At 39.9% G+C, this 17649-nt stretch overlaps 3 protein-coding genes across 4 annotated transcripts; 2 read left to right on the top strand and 1 right to left on the bottom strand.

Annotated features, from left to right (window-relative positions):
- Nucleotides 1-8153: 8153 nt before the first annotated feature.
- fahd1 (fumarylacetoacetate hydrolase domain containing 1) lies at nucleotides 8154-9098 on the bottom strand. Its single transcript, XM_083896668.1, has one exon. It carries the CDS (start codon nucleotides 9090-9092, stop codon nucleotides 8430-8432), a length of 663 nt encoding a protein of 220 aa, XP_083752794.1. The 5' UTR covers nucleotides 9093-9098; the 3' UTR covers nucleotides 8154-8429.
- A 316-nt stretch (nucleotides 9099-9414) lies between these two features.
- Nucleotides 9415-14442, top strand: LOC310933596 (hydroxyacylglutathione hydrolase, mitochondrial-like). Of its 2 annotated transcripts, none has more exons than XM_083897113.1 (9): nucleotides 9415-9549; nucleotides 10418-10596; nucleotides 10976-11040; nucleotides 11333-11450; nucleotides 11544-11652; nucleotides 12250-12353; nucleotides 12578-12679; nucleotides 12775-12854; nucleotides 12965-14442. In XM_083897113.1, exons 1-9 carry the CDS (start codon nucleotides 9483-9485, stop codon nucleotides 13062-13064), a joined length of 924 nt encoding a protein of 307 aa, XP_083753239.1. In that variant the 5' UTR covers nucleotides 9415-9482; the 3' UTR covers nucleotides 13065-14442. The 2 variants fall into 2 exon arrangements, with proteins under 2 accessions (XP_083753239.1, XP_083753240.1); XM_083897114.1 differs by lacking the exon at nucleotides 9415-9549 and adding an exon at nucleotides 9696-9730.
- A 728-nt stretch (nucleotides 14443-15170) lies between these two features.
- LOC310933567 (hydroxyacylglutathione hydrolase-like protein) lies at nucleotides 15171-17586 on the top strand. The gene is made up of 8 exons (XM_083897080.1): nucleotides 15171-15306; nucleotides 15793-15857; nucleotides 15959-16076; nucleotides 16192-16300; nucleotides 16495-16598; nucleotides 16780-16881; nucleotides 17174-17253; nucleotides 17424-17586. The coding sequence occupies exons 1-8, from the start codon at nucleotides 15202-15204 to the stop codon at nucleotides 17572-17574; spliced, it is 834 nt and encodes a 277-aa protein (XP_083753206.1). The 5' UTR covers nucleotides 15171-15201; the 3' UTR covers nucleotides 17575-17586.
- The last annotated feature ends 63 nt before the right edge of the window (nucleotides 17587-17649 follow it).

The following is a 17649-nucleotide window of genomic DNA, read 5'->3' on the forward strand; positions in this document are numbered from 1 at the left end:
CTTTCCTGAGTAGAGTTTTAAAAGGGTTCCAGGTGGAACCTTACAAAAGGGTTCCAGGTGGAAACGTTATAAAAAGGTTCTACCTGAAGCCAAAAAGGGTTCTCCTATGAGGACAAGCCGAAGAACCTTATATGGTTCTACTTAGCACTTTTATTATTATATCAGTGTATATGAGCTAATAGCCTCTGCTCATAGTTGCCATAAGAAGGTTTTATGACACTGTCATCGTCATTTTAGGTGTATGGCAATTCCAAAAATTCATGATCTGATGTGATTCAGTCAAAAAATGAGTGTCTGACTGTTTTACATTGTTATTATCTCCAGTCCATTATGGGGCTCAGCACCATAGGCTACACATATAACATTTAAATCTTCCAAATAATTCAGTGCATTAACACGTGATATAGTTTTTGACACTGGACTTTTCACTTACAAGACAACACACACAAAGAGAGAAACTCGGCTGTCAAACCTACATTAAACATAAATTATGATTTAATATATTTCGAATTATCTAAAAATGTCTGGAGGATCCTTATTAACCACATAATCTGTTTTTTTTCTCTCCCACAAATCGAAAAAACATTTGTAATTAATCATGACATGACCCAATGATACACTATCGTACAATGTGTGGTTTACATCCACACAATAATTGCATTCTATACTGCGCTGACTATAATCAGTGTCAGATTGAACATCTTGTGCTGTTCATAAAAAAAAAGGTTGCTGAAGATTGCACTAACAACACGGAGCCAAAGCCTAAACGCAATCATTTAATATCAAAAAAAGAGAGTATCAGTGTCGCGCCAAATCCAGATGATCGCAAGATAATACACGCTATCTTTCTCTAAGTGAACTAGAATATAAAATTGCCAGAAAAACAACTTAAAGACGAAGACAATAAATAAAAACTCCAAATCTTCCGTTCTCCTGGGGACGGGGATTTGTTTAGCTCTCGCTGGCATCAGGCTTCCAAGTATTTAATCCCACCCTTTAATGCGTGCCATCAATTCTTGCCATAGTGGATTTGTTTGTATGAATGGAAATCACCCAATATGGACTGAGTTAACAGGCCACTGAGACGATTTGAAACGAGACGTGATGAGGGATGTGTATTTTGTGTGGTGATTCTTATTCGGGAATAATGGGCACATGTCAGACTAATTAGAAACACCCGCAGGGGAGGATGAAGCGCTCTAAGGGCTTAAGGAAAAGAGGGTTGATTTCTACATAGCAGATAAAAAAAAAAGTAGGATTACAGTGTAAACGTGGTTTTCCTTTGAGCAGCCACAAATGAAGATGGTTCATACTAAGGACTCCACACATTTTCCACCCATACCGCAGTCTCCTTCAATTCAAGGAAGAAATGCTCGGGGGATTTTCTCTCTTGTCTGTGGTTTGGGCCCCACAATGTCTTGTTAAATTGTGACTCCATCTTTAATTGATGAGAGAGTAGTTTGGGGTTGAGAGATGTACAAATGATCATGGTAGCTCAGCACAAATTGGGGAACTTTTGAGGGATATGGCAATTAGATCTTTTACAATAGGATTTTTACAGCCGTGTTTGTTCCAGACACATTTCAGCACATACCTCTGCTGCCGTTGTAGTCTACAGAGAACCGGACCATGGTCGGATTATCGGACCTTGATTGGAAAACTCAAATACTCTTATATATCTTGCACTTGAGACAATGCTTCCAAATGGATTGACACATTTTTCCTCCATCCATCCATCATCTACCACTTAGCAGAACATTACTTTGATAGAAGTTGAAGTCACTTTTTTTATCATATGACTTTTCTAATATAGCTTTAGAAGTAAAAGTAAAAGTATTTAAAAGTGAGGATTGAGCCAAGTGATAGGGCGAGTCAACTGGAAGGTTGTGGGTTCAATTCCTTGTCCCACTAGTCTATGTGTGTCCTTGAGCAAGACACCTAACCCCATGTGTAAGTGTGTGAATGAATATAAAAGATGTGTGAATGGGTGAATGTCAAAACTATACACTCTTAGAAATGAAAGTTCTAAGTTGAACCATATATGGTTCTTCAGCTTGTCCTCATAGGAGAACCCTTTTTGGCTCCTTTTGGAGGGTTCCACTAAGAACCATTATAAAGTCCTTTATTCGGGAAAGGGGTTTAAAGGGTTCTCTGGATCAAAATGGTTCTTACTGGAACCATTAGTGTTACCAAGAACCCTTGAAAAATCCTTTCTACAAGAAAGGGTTTTTCAGAAGCAAATGGTTCCAGGTAGAACCTCAGCCCAACACTTTTGGAACCCTTATTTCTAAGAGTGTAGTGTAAAGCAGTTCATTGAGACTAGAAAACTGCCAACTCTTCTTCCGATTTTATAGTTAGAGGAAATGTATTTACAATTTATTTAGGAAGTGTAAATAACAAAGTAAAGTGCAGCTATGTGAATTTTGCACTTTACAACACTGCAGGTTTCCAGTCCATCACAGGGCGGCCACAGACAACCCACACTCAAGGAACAAAACTCCTTTGGAAACCTGGAAGCTTTTATAGAAGAGCATTCATTTTGCATCTGGCTTGGAGAAATATAGTATAAACACATTTGAGAAGAAGAATGCTGTGTTTAATTGCTACAACCATGACTCTATATTCCATGGTACAATAGCACCTCACTATGTGATGTCAATCCTTATGAATGAAAGAGACTCGCAACTGCTCTCCATACTTGACTTTTTCCACATCACTTCTCCATCATTTCACCTATAAAGAAACTACATCTGCTCGGTATTTGCTTGGGTAATCCCAAACATGTCCATCCATTCACATGGAGAGACTGAATAGTGAGATGTATTAACTGCTACAGTAGCATGCAGGACTACTGCTGGTCAGTGGTCGCATGCAAACAATGTGGGACGCACGATTAGAAGACGAGACCGATGCATGCCACAGTCCTTAAAAAAGTTAAAAAAGATCAATCTACCGAACATGTGGTGCAGGCCTGCTGATGTCATATGCGTCCACTGTGACTCAGTCCTTCCGATGGAAACATGTGTCACAGTGGATTCTTTTCTCAGAAGTGGCTACCGGTCACCATGCACACACGCATCTTTTGGCATAAGTAAAAACATGCCGTTTGTGTGACTTCAATATAATGAAACGGATCTTCGTGACTTGACTGCTTTTCCTTCACGATCCATGTGCAACATGTTCAAGCCTGTGTTTAAGTACGAGTCATTTTCTTGTGAATTTGAGAGATTTGACCCAATCACCTCTGGCAAAAAAAAAAAAGATTCCTCTGCAGTAATCCCACTGTTTACAGATGTTTTAACACGTCCATGGCAATGTGTCACATATGGTAATAGTTTCTGTAAAACAAGACTCGTGTATTTTGTCAATGCACAGTCTGTTTTGGTCTGTGTCTGCACCTCTGCTCGAACACATGTTGTTTTTCTCACATCATATCAGTGAGGATATACATAACACTGAGACTGGCCAACATCCCTACCGCCATGCTATTGTTGTAACAAAACATACTTATGACTGATGCTTTTATTCATTTATCTTTGTTGTTTTTACTTTATTATTGTGTTTCTACTCTATTTTAAGCATGTGATATTGAAATAAACTCTGATTTAAACCTTGCATTCACCGGTGACTACTGCTGTTCAACTGCTTGTTAATGCAAATACGTAATGAGCCAATCACATGGTAGCAACTCAGTGAGTATATAAGCATGTACACATGGTCAAGGCGATCTGCTGAAGTGCAAAGTGAGCGTAAGAACGTGGTAGAGAGGTGGTTTTAGTGACTTTGAACGCAGCGTGGTTGTTGTTGTCAATTTCAGAAATGGCTAATCTACTGGGATTGTTAACCAGAATGTTGGAAGTTCCTTGAACAATAACAAAAAAAAATGCCTTGTTGATGCTGGAGTTCTGTGGAATTGGCCAGACTGGTTTGAAAGGATAAAAGGCAACAGTGACTCAGTGATAACCACAGGTTATGACCAACGTGTGATGCAGAAGACCATCTCTGAACACACAGCACATCTAACCTTGACCATACCTGGTGCCACTCCTGCTATTTTATTAGGTGTCTTGTGTACTGAATTAAAGTGACCAGTGAGTGTATATTGTATGGGCACCACATAAATACACATAGGCATTTGTGGTAATAATCAGAATAGACATCAGTAAATCTGAGAGCAGACAGATATGCATGAGAATTGTCTCTCTTTTTTTGTCCAATTTTTGGGAGTGTTCTCTCCAGTCTCCGGCTCAGTTACCACCTGGCTTGAATTCATGTCACAAATTACATCATCATTGTGTGTGTGTGTGTGTGTGTGTGAGAGAGAGAGAGTTAGATCACAGAACTTTGGTCTCCTCATAATCCCCTCTCTCTGCCTTGAAAGCATCATATATACCTTCTCTGGGCTTCTGTTCCATGACAACATAGCTTCACGCGGTGAACGCAAAAACCAGAGCTGAGCTCCAGCTTTGAAGCCATTGTTCAGCTCCGTGAAGGGTATAATACCTTCAGTCGCACGGGGACAATGAACGGTATGATTCATATCTCATAAAACACAACACCTGCGAGCACATGCTGTATTGCCAGCACTGCTCCAACACTGAGAAAAACAGGTCGCAAAGTTGTGCATTTCTCAGAACTCCAAAATCTAATTGAATCTTTTTTTGAAGTGCTGTAATGATGGACACATATAGGCCCCGGAGTTCCCTGAGGGTCAGGGCTTGGGTGGTGTGTGAGGGCTGGGAGATAACGTGCCCTGCAGGAGTGGAAAGATGATGTGCACAGACTCCGGTTACAGCAGTCTGGCCCGGGACAGGTTGGCGGAGGCTGTGATTGATCTTAAAAAAACAAGGGAAGCTTGTGGGAACATTGTAATTGAACCTGGAACAGATGTCGAATAGGGCAGACGAAACATGGACGAAGTGACACAAGTCAAAATGATTTGGGGTGAACATTATTGATAATATTGGAGGGTATAACAGTGGTCAGCAACCTTCGAGAGCTTTCAGGGCTTTTATTCTGAAAAGATATGAACTGATTCAAATAGATTATGTTGCTCGAATTGACAGTTAAACTAAATGTTTGGTTTGAAAAATACAAGACAGCCAGGTTTGGGGAGTAAATGTCCAGAAAATAACTATTATATCCTATGTTAGGCTCAAAGAAGAAGCAGCAGTTAGTGAACGGATGCACAACAAATATTAACCAACATGGGTTTTTGTTTCTGGCTGAAGACGTTTTAAGGCACTTTGCCCGGTGAAGATACAATGTTTTGGCCCAGTATTCAATTGCTTTCAATTAAATTGTCCCTCGGCCACATTTACTTGCTGTTCCCTGTCATACAGTACATCATATAATGTATACTGAGGGGTTCTAGTTATTAAATCAGAGAAGGAGAGCACAAACCTCCACCATGGCTTCTCAGCGTCGCACACTCCATTATCTTGGAAGGTTAATGATGATTTTAAAAAAATACTAAGTCCCACTGTCGGTGTAGTGTTTAGCACTCTTGTCTTTGCAGCAAGAAGACCCGGGTTCCTGGGTTTGAGCCCCGTTTGGAAAAACTTCGGAACAAGGGCCTTTCTGCAAGGAGTTTGCATGTTCTCCCCGTGTGTGCGCGGGTTTTCTCCCGGTTCTCTGGCTTCCTCCCACAGTCCAAAAACATGCAATATGGGGATTAGGTGAATTGGTCACTCTATGCGTGGCCCTGCGATGGACTTGCGAACTGTCCAGGGTGTACCCCGCCTATCGCCCAATATCAGCTGAGATAGGCACAGCATCTGCGTCCGCCTCACCACCAATAATAATAACCTACACCCCCCCAAAAAAACATGGCCGTAACCTCATCAGAGTTTTTTGAGAAAAACAAACATAACAAACAAACAAAAACATACCTCGGGTAAACCAACACACAGCAGCAAATGAACAGGAACCACAGATAGCCAGTGCCAAACCATCAGCCTCCCTCTCTAATATGACTACTTGAACTCATCTGACTGGGATAAACTATATAACCATCAATCATGTAAAGGATACACCACATAAATTCAGCCTGTGCTGTTTAAATAACTGCAGGAAATGTAAGTGTGGGAATTGGATTGTAGCAGATATATAGAAAAATACAGTCATTATCATTATTAGGGTATTACCATTCATTAAGTGCAATTTTGTGGTGCTTTAAGGTACACAGGATTTCCCATCGAGGGCTGACAAGAATCTCCTCTCAATTACGTTTCACAAGGACACATTACACGTTTACTTAAATCCAATTGTGAAGTCCTTTGTTACTTTTTAACGTCTATGTCAGAAAATACATTTAAGCTTTTAAGCTGCTAAATAACATTACTAATGTGCGATATAAAATATCAAGCCTTTTGTTTAAGGGCTACAGATTGATATTAATGCATATGTCATTAGTACTTTTTTGCACTTTCACAAAGTATACACAGACTCCGTTTGTACAGCAAATAAAGTGGTTAAAATGAGCTCTACCATGACTAATAAAATGCTACACTTTTAATGCTAAAAACTATTATCGGATAAAGATATTGGCTTTAAATGTATTGTCGGATATTGATAATGACTACAACAGTGGGCTAAAAAGAACACTTTCTTGACTTCTTTGCTGGCGCCCTCTACAACTATTATATTTTTTATGTTTATTTATTTTGCTGAATGAAGTACATTTATATCTACATCTGCTGCGACGAGTAAGTCAAATATGATGTTAATTTCACAACAGAAAAGACTAAACAGTCTCTGCAGTTGGGCACAGGAAAAAACACGGTAACGCTTTCTTTTACAGTCCCCTAATTACCAGGTATTTACCTGGTAAATTCATGGCAACACCAAAGTGTTACTAGGTAATTACCAATGGTAATAAGAAAGTAAATACAGTGAAACTGTTGCCAAAATACTGGGCATTTACCTGGTAACTATATAGTTAATTATAGCGTGTTATTACTGCTGTTAATAAGAAGGTATGTACAGCTAAACTATGGCAAAACTATGGTAAATGTAAGTGTATTATTGGGTTATAAACTGGTAATAAGCAGGTACCTACAGTCCCCTAATTACTAGCTATTTACCCAAGGGGTAATCTAACAAACCTAACCCTAAAAATGTGTGTAATTACATGGAAACAAGCTTGGCTTTCTTTTACAGTACAGTTTTACTTTACTTACCGAGTACATTACCGTGCATTACCCAGTATTTTGGCAACGGTTTCACTGTATTTACTGATCTTATTACCCTTGGTAATTACCTAGCAACACTTTAGTGTTACCATGAATTTACCAGCTAAATACCAGGTAATTAGGGGACTGTAAAAGAAAGCGTTACCAAAAACGCATATATATGTATACAGTATATATCTGTATTGTATTATTGGCTTGTGGGATAAAAAGTTCAATATTGTGCATCAACAACAGCAACAACAACAAAATATAGATGATTGGCTAAAGGCCCAGGTAAATAAAGTACTCATCATAGGTATACATGTACAATAATATATGCATAAAGTTGTGATTCATTGATAAAACATATACTACCTTTTGGTTTATTGACAAAACAATATTAAAGGCATCATATGTAAGAATGTGGCCAAAAACGGTTACTACACTCAAATTCAAACTACCAAGGTCTTTTAGGTTTCGTTTTCTCCTCCATTGTAGCTTAGACGCACTGTAAATGGCAAACCGTGGTTGCTAGGCAGCTGAGACTCTACTGACTGCAATGATTGGTAGACGGCGGTAGGTGGCGCCACTTGCCAAAACATGATTTGCAGTCTGCAAAAGATTTTTTTAAATCCGAATATTTTGGCTGTACTGTTGTTGTTTGTGAGTTCAGTTTGTTATGTGAACATTATTCTCTGTGACATATTAGGAGGATTTTGCGATCAGTTGCTTTAGATTAATTACATAATGCACCTTTAAATAAAAATAGCAATAGATAAATGTTACATTATGCACAGATTTGCTCTTGGATTGCACTGGTTTGACATTTTTTAGAAAGTGGATCACCATATATAAAAAAATGCACTACAACATATGATTTCATCTTTTATTTGGCTGAGTTTTGAACGTGTTTTTGAATTACAGTAACACAGATCTTCAACATGAAGGACATTGATGTTGCTGATTAAACTCAGTGTGGGATTCATAGGGTGTCGATGGCACTGCGCTGCCACCTGCTGTTCCACACAGAGACACGTTTGAAATAATAAAATAATAATAATAAATTCAAGTTTGGATCCCTCCTTTATCTTTGCATCTTCAGGAGTGATATAAAGACAACTTGACTTTGTTTAATTAAAATTAATCTTCACTAAAACAAGTGACCTATAACTAAAGCACTGGAGACAGAATGACCGGAATGACTGAAAACCTGCACAGACTTGTCTGTGGTTGCCTTTAAAAAAATAAATAATTCCACTACTGGTCTTGTCTGTCGACTCTGAAGCTCATGGTTACAACATCCTCGATCCCAGCCTGCAGCTCGTCGTGCTCCTGCACGGCGGAAACTCCTTTAGGAGTGCCGGTCAGTATGAGATCTCCCTCCTCCAGGGTGATGAAGTCACTGATGTAGCTGATGAGATATGGGATGGAGAAAATCATGTCAGAGGTGCAGCCGCTCTGCCTCAGCTGGTCGTTGACCCTCAGCCACAGCTTCACGTTGCCAGGGTCAGGGATGCGCTCCCTGGGGATGAACTCGCTGACGGGACAGGAGGTGTTGAAAGCTTTGGCCATGGTCCAGGGGTGACCTTTGGATTTGCACACGTCCTGGATGTCCCTCGCTGTCATGTCCAGACACAGAGCGTAACCAGCGACATGCTCCATGGCGGCGGACTGTGGTATGGCTGTGCCCCCTTTCCCGATCACCACCCCTAACTCCACCTCATGGTGCAGGTCGCTGGTGTACGTGGGCACCAGGATCGGGGAGCCTTCTGTCACATAGGCAGAAGGAGGCTTCAGGAACAGGATGGGCTCTGTGGGAATCGCATTTTTCAGCTCTTTGGCGTGATCCGCGTAGTTTCTCCCGACACAAATAATCTTCCTGCCCCACTCCCAGAACCGAGATATGTTCCGTGCTGTCATTGTGGAGGAATATGGAAGTTTGAGCCGCTCTGAAGCAGTCCGCACCAGACGGTGAACTAAACTTTAACCTACACTCAGGAACGTTGAGTTTACACCTACGGCAAGCCAGAAGGGGCAAACATTACTTTTAGACAAACAAACCACACCTATAATATTGTTATTGCTGATACGATTACTGGCAAAATGCGTAATAAATACATAAATACATTTACTGTAATGTGTGCGCAAGAATGAGTAAATCATGCAGTTAATCACTGATTAAGGAAATCGCGATCAACTCCCCCACGTTTGATTGGTCGAGTCTGTGAGGTTGAGTGGAGGAGGCGGAACTAAAAACGGAACCAAACTTTTCTGGTTTATGGGAAATGTGATAAGGTTCCTGATGTTGTCATGTTATTGAAGTCACTGGCACTGAGTGCCTGCACTCTAACAAGAGCTGCTACTCTCCTAAAAACTGGTACGTCAAGCTTGCTTTCCCCCCCTCCTCTTTCTTACCCTTTTCCACACCAGCTAGCATGCTAGCCTGTTAGCGTGTCATGTTTACCTATCTGCTGCTCAGGAGAATCTTCCGCTTACATAATCCCTGTAGCTGCTGCTTGTGCAGCCATGTCAGTCAAGACCAGTGCGTTAACTACAAGGTGACACATTCTGAGGCTAGCTCGTTAGTTCAGTTAGCATCGAAGCTAAATAGACAACATGTCGTGTCATGTGAGAAAACGCTGATAGGCTTGCGAATTAATAATAACCGAATTTGATGTTGATTATTTTCTTAGTTTGACGATTCGTTTGTCAGTTGTTTGGTCCATTAAATATCCGTGTAGACAACGTGAATGTTCTGAAATGTCTTGTATTGCATGTTAAATTTTGTCTGATGTATGTGTTGCAGTATATAGAAAGGGCATGTAAACAAGAAAGTATTCAAAAATGGTCTCTCCATTGTTTATTTATTTATTTATTTATTTGTTTGGCCAGAAGATATTCAACTGGTGTTTTATTATGTCAAAAATGATGAAATCATCAACTGTTTTGGTCACAAACACAAACAAATCTTATTATTGTGAAAGGAAATAAAGTATTCATATTTAAGAATCAAACAAACTATTTACTTATTTCTCAAACAACTGAAATAATCATCAAAACAATCAGCGATTAATTTAGTTAGCAATTAATAATCTGTTAGTTGATTAGTTACTGGCCTCAAATATGGAGAGTTGCATGACTTCGGAGTAGCTCATTCTAACTGGAACTCACTAATTGGTGAGTGTAGTAATAATTCTTCATGTCATGCCACTAACTTTTGTATATCATACTTCTCACACGTGTAGTACCAGTGGACGTCCAGGCAGCTGCTCTCCTTCACCTCGCAGTGAGGAAGTCTTCTCTGGTGGAACAAGCAAACATGAAGGTTGAACTTGTACCAGCTCTCAGTGACAACTACATGTACCTGCTGATCGATCCAGACTCCAGAGAAGCAGCTATTGTTGACCCCGTCGAGCCAATAAAGGTTTTTTACATTCATTATATTTGCTCTAGTACAGTTAGTAAATGCCACTGTGAAGCTTTTGTACATGTGTGGTTGTCCATGTTATCACTTAATAATGATACATCACATAACAGTCTGGAACTTGTGTAGATGTAATAAGCCAAAGTGATGCTGTGCTGTATAGGATATCACTGTATATGTATAGATGTGTGTGAATGTGGGAAATTATACACTTGTGGTAAAAGCCCCCATTGGTGCGCAATTGTGCCCTTTTAATTTTCACCCCTGACCTTCAAAATGTCTCTGCACGCCACTGATGGTCAGTAATTAATGTCCGCTACAGAGATCAATCGACTAATTATTGAAAAGTGTCACTAAGTTGTATTTCTTCCTTCAACAGGTTGTGGAGGCTGTTAGAAAACATGGCGTAAAACTCACTACAGTTCTGACTACTCATCACCACTGGTATGTTACATGTTGTGTTTCATTTATTAATACACTGGTTACTATAGTCACAGTACAATTCTAGACACAATGGGCTAACCCATCAACTAAACATGCTTGAAAATGTGCAACAATACATTGATTTCTGTAGAGATTTTCATTCTTGCAAGCCCTAGTAATCTTAGTAAATCAGCAACGACTAGGCTTGGTTGTAAATGTTTCACCTTCTATCAAAGTAACAAAGTTAATTTTTAGTAAGCTTCTGTGCGGATTAAACATTCAGATGAATACACACATTCTTTTCTCTCCTTAGGGATCATGCTGGTGGAAATGAGAAGATGGTGAAGCTAATGCCAGGACTTCGAGTCTATGGAGGAGATGACAGAGTCGATGCTCTCACAAAGAAAGTTTCCCATTCCCACAGTTTCAAAGTAAGACCATGAAGTCCTGTATCCCATGATTCAAATACAAGTCACGGATGACTGGTGTTTTTCCTCACTTCCTCATGTCATTCTTTTCCCCAGGTTGGATCGCTCAATGTCAAATGCCTCTTTACACCATGTCACACAACTGGTCACATCTGCTACTATGTGACAAAAGAAAATTGCAGTGAACCACCAGCTGTCTTCACAGGTATGTCCAATCACATTGACCTTTAGACCACATGGTTGGGACAAGTAAATAGCAGAGTGATGCCTGAGACAATGTGCTCTTGATTATACTCTTTAATCTGTTAAGCTTGACCAATCACAATTGACTGTATGCAGTCCATAGTCATGTGCAACATTTAAAGTGCAAAGAACACCGTTAGGCGGAGTTTGGAGGGTGGCAAACTAACTTTTAACTAGATTATGTCCAAAAATAGGTCCAATAAAAGCATTTCTTGTTAATGTACTGCATTATTTGTGATTAAATAATGGTTGTTTGTTATGTTTTAGCAACCACCCTGATGTATGACTTAACTACTTTCACGTGAGCGCGGCTCCTGTGTAACTCGAACACAGCTTATGTGTTATTAAAGTTGTCACACACTGATTAAGCCATTATTATTTGTTGTTTGACTTTATCACCAGCTTAGCGCTCTTGTCTTTTAATGCCTCATGTAGTCTGTAGTCTCTTCATATCACGCCACAGTAGCTGCACTGTTTACTGTCGGTTAAAAAAAGAGATGTCAAACTCCACCTATGAGGACACCTATGTGTTTTTGTCTGTTGTTTTTCCTGTCTGCAGGGGACACACTGTTCGTGGCGGGCTGTGGTAAATTCTTCGAGGGCACAGCAGAGCAGATGTACAGAGCCCTGATAGAAACTCTGGGACGCCTGCCTCCTGAAACAGTAAATCTGTTATTAAAATTATATATGTACTCCATCCGTAGGTGTCAGTGTACAAGGTAATAATAAGAAATGTTAGCACAACACTTGATATGTTAGTTATTCTTTTGACAAATGATTTATTAGTGAAACAGTGGATTTAAAAGTGCAATAGTCTGAGAGGGTATAATTAAGCTGTTGGGTTTGACTGACTAACTATGTTGTTTGTTTTTGTTTACCTCTCTAAGCGCGTGTACTGCGGTCATGAGTACACGGTCAGCAATCTGAAGTTTGCTCGTCATGTGGAACCAGACAATGAAGTCATTCAGAAGAAGCTAGCATGGGCAAAGGTATTTCATTCAGTCACTGGCTCACTCAGATGATTAATATGATGATATTTAAAGATTAATATGTAAGTGTGTGTGTGTGTGCATGGTGTTTATAGGAGAAATGCAGCAATGGAGAACCTACTGTTCCGTCCACGTTGGCAGACGAATTCACCTTTAACCCCTTCATGCGAGTAAAGTGTGTACAACCTGATTAACCCCTACTTATCTCTGAAGTTTGTAGCTGGTTTAGAGCTAATTACATGTAATGTTCCCTCCTCACTGACTTATTTTCTACTGTTTATATAGAGAGAAGTCGGTCCAAGACCATGTCAAGCAGACCGAGCCGATTGAGACCATGAGAAGTCTCCGGAAAGAAAAAGATGGCTTCCGTGTGCCCAAAGAGTGACTCCCAATTCTTTCATGCTGACTGCAAGTTATGACAATACTCGAGAAAGCAAATTCTGCAAATTCTGTATTCACTTTCAGTTAAAGAACAAGGTTTTGATCTCTCTGTTCAGCACTAATGTTGTTGTTTTATTCATTTGGCAGTTTTAAGGAATATATGGCCATACATTCAATGCTTTAATTGGCAACAGTTTTGTTAATTTCTTCATGGGGGTTTTTAAGAATATATCTAATATTATTTTGTAATATATTGATGTACAAAATTTAGTCTTGTTGAAACGAAACAGGGAGCTCTTTAGGAAATGACAAATGTTAACTGACAAAGGTTAACATTTGTGTGTTTGTCTGTAAAAAGAATTAACATTATTTTATTCTGCAATTATTAAATGTTTCCATTGCAGTTGAACTTCTTTGGGGAAAATCTTCATCAAACACTAACTGTCTAGTTTCTAAAATATCTAAGAATCTAAAAGTCATTCATTAATATCAACTTTGGCTTGAAGCGGTGTTTTACCGCTCATTCAGTTCTGAAAGTTTGTGGTAAAAGTCAAGAAATTAACCTCTGTGGAATTTGGACAGCACCCACTGTAACTTCAGTGTGTCTTAATGAAACTACACATTTGACAGTAGACATTATATATGATATAATGACACAATATTGCTATGATAATGTTGTAAGCACAGGTACAGTACATTATGGTCTAGTTATTTCTTCATGCTATTCACAGCTGTCAGTGTTTTTTTTTTTTTTTTTTTAACATCCAATGTTCAGAATCTTCACACTGTTCACTCACTAAATAGTATACTGTGTGTATATGCAGTCCATTCACTTATGTCTTACTCTATAAGTAAATTTGTTGAAATAATGCTAATTGCGGAGTTTTTTTTTTGTTTAAAGTAGACTTTGTTTATTTGTATGTCCATACCACCCTCACTGGAAGTATCAGACTGGACTTGGTCTTAAAGGTCCAGTGTATAGAAGGTGCAGCCAATTTGCCGCAGTTGCTCTTTGACCTTCAGCCACAGCTTGATGTTGCCAGGGTCATGGCTGCGCTCTCTGGGGGATAAAGTCGCTAACAGTGTGTGAAAAGCGTTTGACCCTTGCACTTGCACACGTTCCTGGATGTCCCTTGCTGTCATGTCAGGACACAGAGCGCAACCAGGGACATGCTCCATGGCGGCGGTAGTCAATTAGTCAAAGTCAATTTGCTCCTGATTTGAAACCTTTGTCGTTAACTTGGTAGACTATTAAACTCATATGGTGAAATGTCAAATAAACCACATATAAGATAGACAGAATCTCCATCCATATATGAGCTAACTTCCTGTTTGGCTGCAATGCCGCCGAGTTCATCTGGCTGTGATCGGCAAATGCTTCCGAAAATCAAAGATCCTTCTTCCTTCTTGCCTTTCAGCAAGCACACGAATAATATGTATGAGCTTTATTCCACCAGGACAGAATTGTGAAATATCAAACATTCTCGTGAAATATCAAAAATTCTCATGAAATGAAGAATAAAAACAAAGCAATCAAACAGGGCAGTGTGACTTAATCTTTGAATAGTGAAAGCTCAGTGTTTATGTATCACATTTGGACCAAGGGTTCATTATATACTTTTAATTTCGTTAATAATGGTAATTCATATCAGATATTTCTCCTCTTTGAATGAGGATACAGAGAAAGTAATAGTTTGATGGTATGGTTGAAAGTTCTGGGATCGATTAAAATGCCTTGGATGGGACCTGACATGCTGCCTGTGTGTGAGTGTGTTGTTGTCGCGATAACTTCCTGCTTTACAGTCAGAAACACTGCACAATGATGACTGCCTCATCTTCACGAGGAAAAACACAATAGTCGGACTCTGCATCACTCAGGTAAGAGGAGGATTTTCCTATTCTCGTTTAAAAATGTATTCGACCACGAGCTGCACACAATCTTAACCTGGTGTGTTTTATACTCTGCAGTGAACAGCAACATTTTTAAAAATGTTTTTTTTTTTTTAAATCCACAATATCAACAGAAAAATTGCGTTGATGACAAGTGACACAAAGTGATTGATTTGTCTCCAAACAAACAGTACGCGTCGCGTAGTGCGGTGGTGCGCATGCGCGTGTGTCCTGGTGGTGGTGGTGGTGCCATGAAGGTAAAGGTGATCTCCATCCTGGAGGATAACTACATGTACCTGATCATAGAGGAGCAGAGTAAACAGGCGATCGCTGTGGACACTGCTGTACCTCACCGGGTAAGACATGCACACAGGAGCGATGGATGATCCTCATTCTTCTTCTTCTTCTTCTTCATGTCATCTCAGATGTTTGTGGTGGTGACTGTAAGGACTTTATTAAAATCTGGACTTCATGACAGTGAGTATGAAGTGGAACCCACGTAGTCAACAATTGGACCACATAAAAATAATTATGACAAACAATAAAGAAATACCATTTATTTCAAGCATTGTTTAAAACTGGGTTTACTCCGGGTTCTCCAGTTTCCTCCCACAATCCAAAAACATGCAGATTTCATCTCTAAATCACTAAAACATGTAATTTGTCTCTTGAAATACAAATCAGTTGACCATAACAATACACGTACAAAAGTCGATTATAACACATTGTAACACGTTGTAAACAGAGAGCATTACGCACATTATAATTCATTTAATTGTTAAAGTTAGAGTGAAGTAACTTGTTCATACTAAATATCTTACAATATTTGCTTTGTTTGCCAGCTGCTTGAAATTGTCAAGAGAGAGGCCTTGTCCCTGACGGCTGTTCTCACCACACACCATCACTGGTAAGAACAGATTATTGGTGTAAAAAAAAAAAGAAAAACACACATAATCCCCAAAACAGACAAAAGCAAATGTAATAACTGCACCTGTGCTCACTGGTCAGGGACCATGCTCGAGGAAACGAGCCCCTGCTGAAGGAGGTTCCTGGACTGAGGGTGTTTGGGGGAGATGATCGGATTGGGGGTCTGACTGATAAAGTTATCCACGCTCAGGAGCTCAAGGTGCCCACAAAGTCACAGGAGTAAAACGTCTTTACCCGAACAAATCAGCACAGTGATTCATTCTCTCTCTGTCACATTGTCTTTTTTTGATGTTATGCATTTTCTCCATTTGCAGTTTCACTCAATCAATGTGAGATGCCTGTTCACTCCCTGCCACACCTCTGGTCACATGTGCTACTTTGTGTGGGAGGATGAGTGCACTGACGCCCCCGCTGTGTTCACAGGTCTTTTGTCTATAAACATGAGCGTGCTGGTGAACCAGTTGACATTTGAAGCATGCATTTCTTCACCTGCACACTTCACTCACTGTGTTACAAGGCAAACACAGAGATATTAAACCCTGTCGACCAGCACAAGTGCTTTCTTCTCGTCGTGCAGTATGAGATGGACTGACCACTTTGTCTTTTAATGTTGTTAGGGGATACGCTTTTTATCGGTGGATGTGGCCGGTTTCTTGAGGGTACGGCAGAACAGATGTACCACAATCTGATCCAGGTTCTGGGCTCACTTCCTCAAGACACGGTCAGCGGGATTCTCTTGTGCTTTGTGTTATTTGCTGTTGCTGCTGCTGCCACAGTGTTAACTGCAGCTGACGTGACCTCAGATAAGAGCTGGAGTGAGACTGAGTCACACGAATTAATAAATAACACGTACAATGAAGGGTTTGTGTGTGACTTTAGCTCATGCTTTTGTTGTCCTGTAGAAGATATTCTGCGGACACGAGTATACCATTAAGAACCTGAAGTTTGCCATGATGGTTGAACCGGAGAACGAGAAGGTTAAGGAGATGCTCAGCTGGGCCAGGGTAAGATTAAACTGTTGACAAGAGTTCAAAACCAGTGCAAAGTCTCTCCTATAATACCGCCCCATTGCCCCAAACCCAGTGGGTTATATTAAAGATGTAAATCTTAATAGAACTTAATAGAAATAGAGATTTTCTTGATATATTTGATCATTTTCATTGTAGTAAAGTTCAGGCTTTGCCTATGTCATTAAAGGGTTATGTATTGTTGTTTATCAGCATGTATTTGCTTTTTGTTTGGGCGATTGAATATTGTCTTAAATGTAATAATAGCCTGACAATCTTTTGTCTGCAGGCGAGAGATGACGACGACAAACCCACCGTGCCATCTACCCTAATGGAGGAGTTTGATTACAACCCCTTTCTTCGCCTCTCGTGTGTTTGTAATAATTACATTTCATTCTTTGTATGAAACAATCATCATCAGAATCAATACTAATAGGGGATAATTATGGGGAAATATGACTTCATTTAGATTCATTTGTGGTTTTACACTCATATCACACTTTGTTTCAGTCCTAATTTATACTCTTCCTTTCCTGTAGGGAGGAAGGAGTGCAGAAGTTCACGGGGAAGACTGATCCCATCGAGGTGCTGAGGGTCCTTCGAAAGGAGAAGGACAAGTTTAAGAAGCCAAAGGAGAGACTTCCTCCACACGCCATGCTGGCTTTGGAGTGGGGGCTTCTACGACCCTGAGATCCATTTTTCAGAGCGTGCATCATCTATCATCTATCTACTGTAAATCATCTATCAAGGAGGTAATGGTTTGAA

The sequence above is a fragment of the Microchirus variegatus genome (assembly GCF_963457635.1).
Source record: "Microchirus variegatus genome assembly, chromosome: 10".
In the NCBI taxonomy this organism is placed as follows: Eukaryota; Metazoa; Chordata; class Actinopteri; order Pleuronectiformes; family Soleidae; genus Microchirus; species Microchirus variegatus.